Below are 11,159 nucleotides of genomic sequence, written 5' to 3'. Positions count from 1 at the left end.
AAAACCCTGGCATGAGATGTCTACAAAGAGTCCATTTAGAACTTGAAAAATGTGAGGAAAGGGAAAGAAAAATATGTAGGAATCCAATTTTTCACGTTTGGTTATCGAGAAAAATAAGAAAGAAAATAAAAAATATATCAAATCAATGAATAAAAGTTTAATTTTACTCATTATTAATATTTAATTTTATTTCCTTTTTTATTATATTAGAATTTATAGCCGACAACGCAACATCAATTAATAAAAGTATTAATTGAGGTCGATGGCCTTTTAACTTCTATATATTTTTCTTAGAATATTTATTCTCCCACCTGTACTATATTGGACTCATCCATCAAAACCCCCACCACTCCCACGCATATATAGTGACCTCCCATCACTGCGCTCCAACTTCAATTCTTGAGTACTACTCCTCCTTCCACCAACCTGTAGCTCTTTCCCACTCTTCCTCCGGCCGCCGCCGCCATGGTTTCAGCTTCCCCTCCTCGCCCTCTTTCCAAGGTCTATACGAGAAAAATTCTCATCGCTACCTTTTTGTGTTCGCTTTTAATTCTAAACTTCTTCTTGTTAATTCTTACGATCTGCGGTTTCAACTCCGACAGGAAGCTCTCTCAGGCGACAAATGGAACCGGGAAGAGACCGCCGGCCCGCCCCGCGAAGCCAAATGGTGGTACTCCACCTTCCACTGCGTCACCGCCATGATCGGCGCCGGCGTTCTCAGCTTGCCTTACGCCATGGCCTACCTTGGTTGGTAAGCTGCTATACAAAACTGAGAACAACTAGCTTGTAAGGGATTCGCTAGCTCTGAATCCGAGTCCAAACATTAATACAAAATCTAAATCTTGTGATTAGAGAGTTATAAGTCGAACCGCAAGCCTTTCTCAACAGAACTACCCTCACTCTCTCTCTCTCTCTCTCTCTCTCTCTCTCTCATAGATATATTCTTGTGTTGTGGGTACTGTGTATGTGAATATAGGGGTCCGGGGACGATGGTTCTGCTGGTGTCATGGTGCATCACATTGAACACAATGTGGCAGATGATACAGCTGCACGAGTGTGTGCCGGGGATCCGGTTCGACCGGTACATGGACCTGGGCCGGTACGCCTTCGGAGAGAAGGTGGGACCGTGGGTGGTGCTGCCGCAGCAGCTGATAGTGCAGGTGGGGTGTGACATCGTGTACATGGTGACCGGCGGCAAGTGCCTGAAGCAGTTCATGGAGATCGCATGCGCCAACTGCACCCGTCTCCGCCAGTCCTACTGGATTTGCATCTTCGGCGGGGTCCACTTCTTCCTCTCTCAGCTTCCCAATTTCAATTCCGTCGCCGGCGTCTCTTTGGCCGCCGCAATCATGTCTCTGAGGTACCGCCTGCATCTGTGTATTTGCTTCTTAATTAATTCAGATATAGATACATAACCTTCTTTCCCCTATACATTTCCTTTACACACCAATATACACACATAGCTCACAAGTAGCCTAGCAGCTAGCTGGAATTGTGCAGATATTTTGAGATCCAAAATTAAATTTTCTTTTTCAGTTCCTTAATTTTTTTTAAAAGAGATGGCGTATGGTAGACATATTTTAGGAATTTCAAATTTAAATTTAAATTAATTAATTTGTCCGATAACATTTGTTTTCCATTTAATAATAATAATAATAATCTGCAAAAGGTTTTTTTTCAGAAGATGAATGAAAATAATGATTTAAGAGTCTATTTGATATTATTTTTATTTTTTATTCTACACAATGAAAAAACATATTATGAAAATATATTTATTGTTATTGTCATTTTTATTTTTTTCATTATTGGTTTTTAACTGTTTTAGAAAAATTCAAAATTAAATTTACAATTTTCAGTTATTTTAACAACCTATTGGCTGATTTTTTAATTTTTAGAATTAACTTTTTTGTGCATTAAGCCATTCATATTATACATAACTTTCAATTAAAATTACAATAAAATGATATATGAATTTAAAATATAATTAAAATAAAAATATTCATAACATTTCAAAAAATTCAAAAAATAACAAAGTCTTTTAAAGATATTTTTCTATTTTCAATTGTTACATATAATAAGTTTATTTTTGTAAAATGAATTCTAAATTATAATAATTAAGTAAAATATTTATAATTATTCTTACTCTATTTTTAAATAGAAAAAATTTAAATATCCAAAAATCATTTGCAAGGTGGTTTTTTTTATAATATTATTCAAAAAGCTACTTTTAATTAATTTTGAAACATTATAAATTTTAAAGTTTGTTTATTTTAGGTCATGTTTGTTGTTTTGTTTGACTCCGAAAATTAATAATTTTCAATCACTCATGTGTTTTTGCAAGCTCTCTCTTAAGAGTTCTAATTTTTATTTTGTGACTTTTAAATATTATGTTTTTCCTATAATTGTGGTTATTAAAAGGAGTTATAGTTTCATCACCAGCATATTTTATTACAAATTATATTTAATTAATATATCATTGACATGATATTATATATGGACCATGCACGAGGAAAGTTAAAAAAATCCATTGTTGTGGTTGAAGTTCATTGAATTTAAACCCCTAGGATAATTATGGTCTGTACTTCAGAGAAAAAGAAATTAAGGACAACTGCTTTTTGTAAAAGAAATTAATTAAAGTGATTGATAAATATAAAGAAGAAAGCTTAGTTGCTTAGGAAAAGAGGCTTAATAATGACTCATACACGTAAAAGTATGTTGGTCCACCTAAATAATTATAGGCAAAAAGGAAAAAAAAATGAATGGAAATGATGCATTGTTGGGCCAATTTCATATTCCAAACACCTCTACTATTAATTCACTGACGTAATGCTTTAAGGGGGAATCGAACTCGTGGCTGTGGGATCACCAAAGTCACAAATCGCCCTTACCACTTGAGTTGGCCCAATTGGGCGCAATACCCGTAATTTTTGCATTAATTTTAGAAGTGGTTACCTTTTGAGGAAAAAAGAAACACGTTTTCCCTCAAATTTTATAACTAGAGCGTTGTGGCAAACTGTATATATATATATAGATAAATATTTATGAATATCCAAATAGGTTTAAGAATAATTTGAGATTATAAGACATGGTGCCATACTTAATAATATTGTTTAAATATCACAATTAAAGTTGTGAGTTGATACTTAACATGGGAAAACATTAAAGTAGGTTTGTTTGGAACTTGAAAAATGTAAGAAAAAGGAAAGAAAAATATAGACGAATTCACTTTTTCATTTTTGACTATCTAAAAAAATAAAAAGGAAAAAAGAATATACAACAAATTGATAAATAAAAGTTTGATTTTAAGCATGAATAACATTTAATGTTGTTTAAGTTTTAATCATATTAGAACAATTCTTTCATTCCTAATACTAGTTGATGTACAGAAAAAATGTAATGAAAGATGCATTTTTTTCTATTGCCCCGTCTACATAAATATTGACATAACATCATAATTAAATAAAGATCTTATATTTCCATTATTCTAATCTTAATTAACATTGCATGGTATCTAACAAGAGAAAATGAAAAGAGGTGGAGCTTGTTTAGGATTACTTGCTGTGTTGATTCTATCCTCGTCTACATTTTGCTTAATCACCTCCATAGACATATCCTAGTACAAAATAGGTCCATTCTCATTTTTTTTTTTTTTTTTCCTCTAACCCTTCTAACTTCTCACATACATGAGAGAGGAAAGATCTTCACTCACATTCTTTCTTCCACTTTTTTTCTTTCTCTTTTTCTACTATTCCAAGATAGATAGGTATAAAAATTCATGATAAGAAGAATGATGGTAGAGCCCATGTGAAAGTGCCATAGTTTTGTCTTGTGAAAATTTGAGGGCCTTTGTTAATCTGTCCATAATATATATATATATAGGTGAGATCGTATGAGCCCACCACGTACCATAATATATGTGTTTGTGGGGTATGCTCCCAGGGACACATGTTCGTGGGTACCAAGTATTTCTTCAAAGTAGAAAACTCCAAGACTTCATCATGTAAGCATTTGAGAATAGTTATTTAATATATAGTTCATATTATACTATAACGATTTCTTACTTATGTGAAATAACATAACTCTTTTGCAATATAACATCTTGTGAGTAGATAGGTTTCAAATCTTAAATAAAAGAATTACTTATTTCAAGTTTTTCTAAATTAATTACATCATTTGTCTTTTGAAATAATGCTACATTGAAAAAGGAAAAAAAAATATTATATCTCTAGTCTATTCTTAACTTTATTTTGTAAGTTGAGTGTAGATGGGAGGGGTATGGAATGAGAAATGGATTATAATTCTTTATGCAATATAAGTCCAATTAATCACTTAAGATCTGCTGTTCAATTAGGTCAGCTCAAATAGTAAGGGCGATTTGTGACTTTGGGGACCTCAAGGTCATAGGTTTAATTCCCCCTTAAGGCATTACGCTGGTAAGTTACCAGTCTAGTTATCAAGAAAAGTACGAAAAAAAAGTAAAAGAACATAATAAATTAGTCAATAAAATTTTAATTTTACGTGTTAATATTTGCATATTCTTCTCAATTTTTAATCAAATTCACTAGAATAATTTTTATTTTTATTTTTAATAGTATTTGACAATATTAGGGATACTAGGTGTATATTGGATCTTACATGTTTAATTTGTCATCAATGCAAAAAATAATAATAATAATAATTAAAATAATAATAATTATTTCTAGATGTACCTAATAATTTTTCATGTTTGATATAGGGAGAAATATAGTAGAAAATTCTTTTTTCAAACAAAACTTTTGATTTAATAAATTCTAAATAAAATAAAAGAAAAAAGGAGGGGGAAAATCAAAGAAACACAAAAGAGCTGAAATTCATAGCCATGTGTAGAAGTAGAGATTTAAATATAGAGACACGAGCATTGTCGTGTGCTGCTGTGGAGTGCAGTTACTCAACCATTGCATGGGCGGGCAGCCTGAGCCACGGCCGAGAAGAGAACGTGAGCTACGGGTACAAGAAAACCAGCGAGGCGGATTACATGTTCCGGGTATCCAATGCGCTGGGGCAGATCTCCTTTGCATTTGCAGGCCACGCGGTGGCGCTGGAGATTCAGGCCACCATTCCCTCCACTCCTGAAAAACCCTCCAGAATTGCCATGTGGAAGGGCGCCGTCGGCGCCTACTTCGTCAATGCAATTTGCTACTTTCCGGTGGCGCTCATCGGATACTGGGCGTTCGGCCAAGACGTCGAGGACAACGTCCTCGCCGCCCTCAAGCGCCCTCAGTGGCTCATCGCCGCTGCCAACTTGATGGTCGTCGTCCATGTCATTGGCAGCTACCAGGTATTTGTCTATCTACTTCTTAATTGTTTACAATATTATTATAATCCACCCCAAAACATGTCTTGATAAGTCTAAATGCTAATGTGTATTGTCATTTTATAGTGTTCTCGGGATTTGTACACATTGTCGGAGTCTCCTGAACTACAAAACCAAGTAATGGGCCGCATAGTTGGGATGATTTGAGGGCCTTGTATTTGACTAGGTGGCAACACTAATAATAAGAAAATATGTCCCATCTTCACAATACAATGTTAAGTGGAGATGGTACATAGACACGAGCCACGAAATAGACTGAAAAGTAATGTAATTCACACTTGCATAGGTAACATATATAAATGGAGGAAGACTAGGTTAACCACATTTATAATAATTAATGAATTTTATAATTAATGACGAAACACTACTCACCTTCTCTTATTAAAGAAGTATTCTAATTTTGATACTAAGAAATATGAAAGTGATTGAGAAATTGTACTCCCATTTACATTAAGGCATTATCCTACTCAAAGAATAAAACATACACGATTATTTATATACTTATTCCATGTACACAAGTGAAGTAGTCATAGGCCAACATAATGTCCCAAACAAGTTTGACTTGTAGCATTCTTTTCCACTTATGCAATTAACGTTCTTATAGACTTTGATGTTAAAAATTGTTCAGTTGTATCACAAATGGTTCCATGTTTTTGGCTAAATCCAACTAATTTATTCATCTTTGAGGTCTCTCTACTTCACTAAGAACGTGTGTTGCTTCTTCCGATCCGTAATGATGTGAACTGTCTATCTAGAAGGATGACTTAAATTCATCATCTAGAGGTTAATTACAATGTCTTCAGTGGTGCTATGGTTGATTGAATTTTACATCTTTAGTGTCGACGATGACTGACATGGCACAACTGACATGAAACACAAGATGCACCTTCATCCAAATTGGAGGATCACCTTCGTATGAGACCTTTCTAACTTTGGTCAAGATAAAGATTCTTTTTTCATATTTGCAAAATAATTTTCTAGCTCAACATCATAGTGACTTAATCTATTATGGATGGAACTTAACAAGCACCGAGCCACCCACGTTAAAATTCAATGGTTCTTCCTAGATTTGTCCATTCTTCATCCTCTTATAAGCTTTCTCCAAGTAAGCATGGGTCATTTTCGTATTTTGTCTATATTCTTTGGTGAAGATGTATGTTTTTGGACTCTTTCCTTTGCATAACTCATCCATTATGTGAAGTAACAATGACTATTGGCATGTTACAAACCCAAAAGGATTCTTAGTGGTTGTTGAGATCCTTTAGGTGTTGAAATAGAATAGAACCACATCTATTAGATGCACCCAATTCTTTTGGTTGGCAATGAAAAAATGGTGCAAGTACTTCTCTAATAGCCCATTAAAACTCTCCATCTATCCACTTTTTCACGAATGTTAGCTTGAGGAGATATCAAGTTGTGAACCAAGGATTATGAAAAGTATTGTCTAGAAGTTAAATGATGTGTCTCAGTCACACTAATGATATCTTAGGGAATGACAACATGTTTAAAAAGAAAGTGATTATGAAAAGTATTTTCTAGAAGTTAAATGATGCGTCTTAGTCACTGATGATATCTTAAGAAATGACAACATGTAACGACCACCTTAATTAACTGGGGTTTTTTTTTTTTTTTTATACTATAACATTTTTACATGCTCTAATACCATACTAGGAGTAAACCCAACCAAGAACCTAAGCAGTGAGAAGCATAAATCACATAGACATAACCATATGAAAATATATATACCATACCAAACCAATCCCACACAATACCAGAGTACTACATGTTTTTCAAAATATATATACATACGTCTGTTCCCCAAAATACCCTTAACTAGCTAGGGTATACAAAAATACTCCCAAAATGTACTCACTCTCCACTGGCAAGGGAGTACAGAAGCCCCTCTATCTGCTCGCCTACCTGGATCTCCTGAAAAATGTTTCAACACTGGGATGAGTCAACGTTTAGTAAGAAGAAATATGTTATTACTAGTGTGTGACAAATGAGCTACTATATCATGAAAATCTGTTTTCAAATAAACATGTATAACTGAATATATAAATAAAGTATAAGCAATAAAATCCACCACCTTTGTCCTTAATGTTTAACAGTCAGTATCGGAGAATATTATTCAAAATACTTCTAGTATAAGTAAGTATGCTTCCTGATCTGCAAATCTATACATACGTAATAATAACTGAAACTATTCCCTGTGGATATCTGTATGTCATGACTTACCCCCTCATGATAGGGTTGTGCGGCCTGTACGCAGGATTTACCCTGGTTGGCCAACTAGGAATAAATCACTATACTCCATCGGTCAATCTGCCCACCTCAACCCATATCTAGATGGGGAGCCTAACCTCTTCAAGGGTCTAGGTAATCGACCTTACCACTTATTATCTAAATAGGTGGTTGCACTCAAAAAGTAACGTAATATATGTAGCAACGGTACCGTGCTCTATAACTGCATAGTCCAACAGGGTCTGATATCATATCATATATTTATATATATATATATATATATATATATATATATATGATTTACCATGATTCTGAAATACTGAAATAACCATGATGCTACATAAACTGTAACTATAGTTCATATGTAATACTGAGAACTGTATAATCATAACACTGACATCTGCATAATCATAGTACTGAAACTACATGATCTTAATACTGATATTCGTATTATCATGGTATTAAGGTTCATGAAATCATGGTACTGAAATATCGTAAAATCAGAATACTGAAATATCGTAAAACATATCTCCATACTATATTCATATTCACAATCCACATGATACTGTAATACATAATTTTCATCATTTAATAAACTGTATAATATTTTAAAAATACCTAACATAACATATTTCCCTTACCTGACTACTGGAAAGCCCCTATGGAATACTAGCCTAACACCCGCAGGGCCTCCTACACAACTCCCTGAAAACAATATTCGCCAGAACAAAATATCAATATTTCATCGCCTACATCATTTCTTATAACTACCATAAGGTCAAAAATAAGCTAAAAGGTCTTACTCTGAATTTGGGATGAAATCCAACTTCGTTTTCCCAACGATCCGCTCCAGTAGACTTGCAGAGAACTTCGTCAGGAGCATCGTAGTAGCCTCAAATCTTTGATCCGGTGACCGGCGGGGCCAAAATTGAAGAGAGAAGAGAGAGAGAGATGTAGGAGAGAGAGAGAGAGAGAGAGAGAGAGAGAGAGAGAGAGAGAGAGAGAAAGAGAGAAAGAGGAGCGTTAAAAGTGAATAAAAATCGGTTTTTAGCTATTTATAGGGCCAGATTCATCGATGAGACACGTCACCTCATCGACGAGTCCTTCATTAAATTCGTCGATGAAACCCTATATTCGTCGATGAAATTCAGAGCAGCCAAAAACCCTGCACGGTATTTTCTCGTCCACGAAACCCTGTATTCGTCGACCAATTTCCTTATGCACTCGTCGACGAAGTCCTGTATTTGGCGACGAGTCCTGGTAATCCCTCAAATTTATTATATTCTCTAAAATGCAATGTCGTCGACGAATGTGGAGCGTTTATCTACGAAGTCTACGGCCTCCTTCTGTTTCTGTTTCTATTTCTCTCCCTCTTATTATTATTAAAATGTTATTATTCTTCGGGTCACTACACAACATGTTTAAAAAGAAAGTGTGTTGTCTCTTCTATCGAACAATACTTCAATGTGAGTATGAAAGTATCGCACTTTGAAATCTATAACCACGATTATAGACCCTACATCCTTGACTCTAGGAAAGTTGGTAACAAAGTCAAGCGAGACACTCCCCTATGGTGTTGATGGTACTTGAAGAGGCTCCAACAATTGTAGAGTCTTCTTTTGCTTAACCTTGTCTTGCTAGCAGGTGAGAAAAGTTTGTCTTATCACGCCTATGTGGCCAATAGTACCTTTTCTTTAACAATGCAAAAGTGTGATGCCATCCTAGGTAGTCAACCTACATTGGTGTCATGACATCACTTGCAATATTGTTATCCTCCAATCACTAGCTTAGGGCACGAAGACTTGGTTACCATGTATCAATACCAATCCATCCTCTATTTAGAACTAGCATACTTTACTCTCTTCCACCAACTTCATAAGATTTTGGGTGATTGGATATTTAACAAGGTTCTCCTCAATGTGTTACCATATTATAGTGGCAACCTTACTTGTTGTGAATTATGTTACCAATTGTAAGGACGTAAGCTCGGCCTTCTTGCTCAATGTATCTACGACTCGATTCATCCATACGTCCCACATTATGCCCAAAATAGAAATCAAACTCTGCTAAGAATTCTTGCAAATAGGTTTGTTTAGGAGATAACTTAGGAAGTGTAAAGAAATGAATGACAACCAAATTATTTATTTTCACCCAAATCTTATACCCAAGTAAGTAATGTCGCCATACACATAGACAATGCATCACCCTGCATCTCCTTCTCTTGATTTTTGTACTTCTGTCAACTTCACTAAGCTTATGGCTCCCATACGCAATAGGGTGTCCATCTTGCAATGAGAATCCACTAAAAACATAGTGTGATTTATATATATATATGCATCAAAAGGCTTTATGATATCCAAAAAATAATGTATTGGATTTCATTGTGACCTCTTTCAAGTTGTTAAGGGCACCATAGCATTCGTCCCTTCAGTTTCATCCTATAACCCTTTTTTAGCAGTTCTATCGATGGGGCAATTATGCTCAAGCACCCCTCCACAAACTTGCGATAATAATTAGCAAGTCCGAAAAAGGAACATGGATCTTACATTGTTGTTAGGATCTTCCAATCTTTAATAGCTCTCACCTTCTTAATATCTATTCAGATATGACCTTGTTCAATCACATAACTGAGAAATCTAATGCTCCTATGAGCTAAAAAGTACTTCTATTTCTTTACCTAAAGGTTGTTCACCTTCAGCCTATTGAACAAATTATATAGATACTTTTCATGTGTCTTCTAGCTAGAGTGGAATTAGACAACTAAGTTTTCAAGGCATACCACAATAAACTTGTCAAGATATTCATGAAACACCTAATTCATCAACGCGCAAAATGTGCTGGCACATTCGTCAACCCAAAGGGTATCACCAAGAATTCATATGCCTTGTACCCTATTATGTAAATAGTCTTCGACTCGTCATCACTGGTTATCATTGCCTACTAGTAGCCTGCCACAAGTCAAGTTTGGTGAAGTGATTGGCATGACTTAGCTTATCAAACTAGTGGGATGGGATACTAGTTTGCACACAATTACTTAATTAAGCACACGGTAGTCCATACATATTTGCATGCTCCTATACATTTCCTCTTAAACAATATTAGTGCTCCAAACAATTCTTTAGAAGGACATAGATAGTTTGTTTCAAATAACTCATCAAGTTGCTTCCTCAACTCTGTTGACTTTGGGAGAGTTCCATTTGGTGCATGACCCTTTAGTTGGAGGTTGCACCTTGGTCACAACTCGATCTTATGCTCTACATCTCTTCGTGGTGGCAATTTGAGTGGTAGATTATATGATATTACAAATTTGTATTTATCTAAAATATCTTGGATAGTAGTAGCTCACCTACTTTTGGCTTACTTTTTCATCCACTACCAATGTGGCAAGACATGTTTGTTCAACCCTTCTAATCAATATATTCTAAGTTACAACAATGAGAGGAAGTTATCGCCATCCCCTTTCTTTGCAATGACTTACATCATATAAGGGTGATATTTTATTAGATAAAGAGAACCACTAAAAAATATTCATACCTACCGAAAGTCATTTTTTACCTAATAT

The 11,159-nt window shown here is 34.9% G+C and overlaps 1 protein-coding gene across 1 annotated transcript in view; it reads left to right on the top strand.

Moving 5' to 3' along the window:
• The first annotated feature begins 326 nt into the window (after positions 1-326).
• LOC131154225 (lysine histidine transporter-like 6) overlaps positions 327-11,159 on the top strand; it is a 29,252-nt gene continuing 18,419 nt past the window's right edge. The window contains exons 1-4 of the mRNA XM_058106859.1: positions 327-501; positions 603-751; positions 977-1,360; positions 4,924-5,317. Of these exons, the coding sequence (XP_057962842.1) occupies positions 466-501; positions 603-751; positions 977-1,360; positions 4,924-5,317 (963 nt within the window). The 5' untranslated portion in view covers positions 327-465. The remainder of the gene's footprint in view (positions 502-602; positions 752-976; positions 1,361-4,923; positions 5,318-11,159) is intronic.

Source organism: Malania oleifera, chromosome 4 (assembly GCF_029873635.1).
Source record: "Malania oleifera isolate guangnan ecotype guangnan chromosome 4, ASM2987363v1, whole genome shotgun sequence".
Lineage (NCBI taxonomy): Eukaryota > Viridiplantae > Streptophyta > Magnoliopsida > Santalales > Ximeniaceae > Malania > Malania oleifera.
The sequence above is the reverse complement of the archived record's forward strand: the minus strand, read 5'-3'. Positions and strand labels throughout refer to the sequence as shown.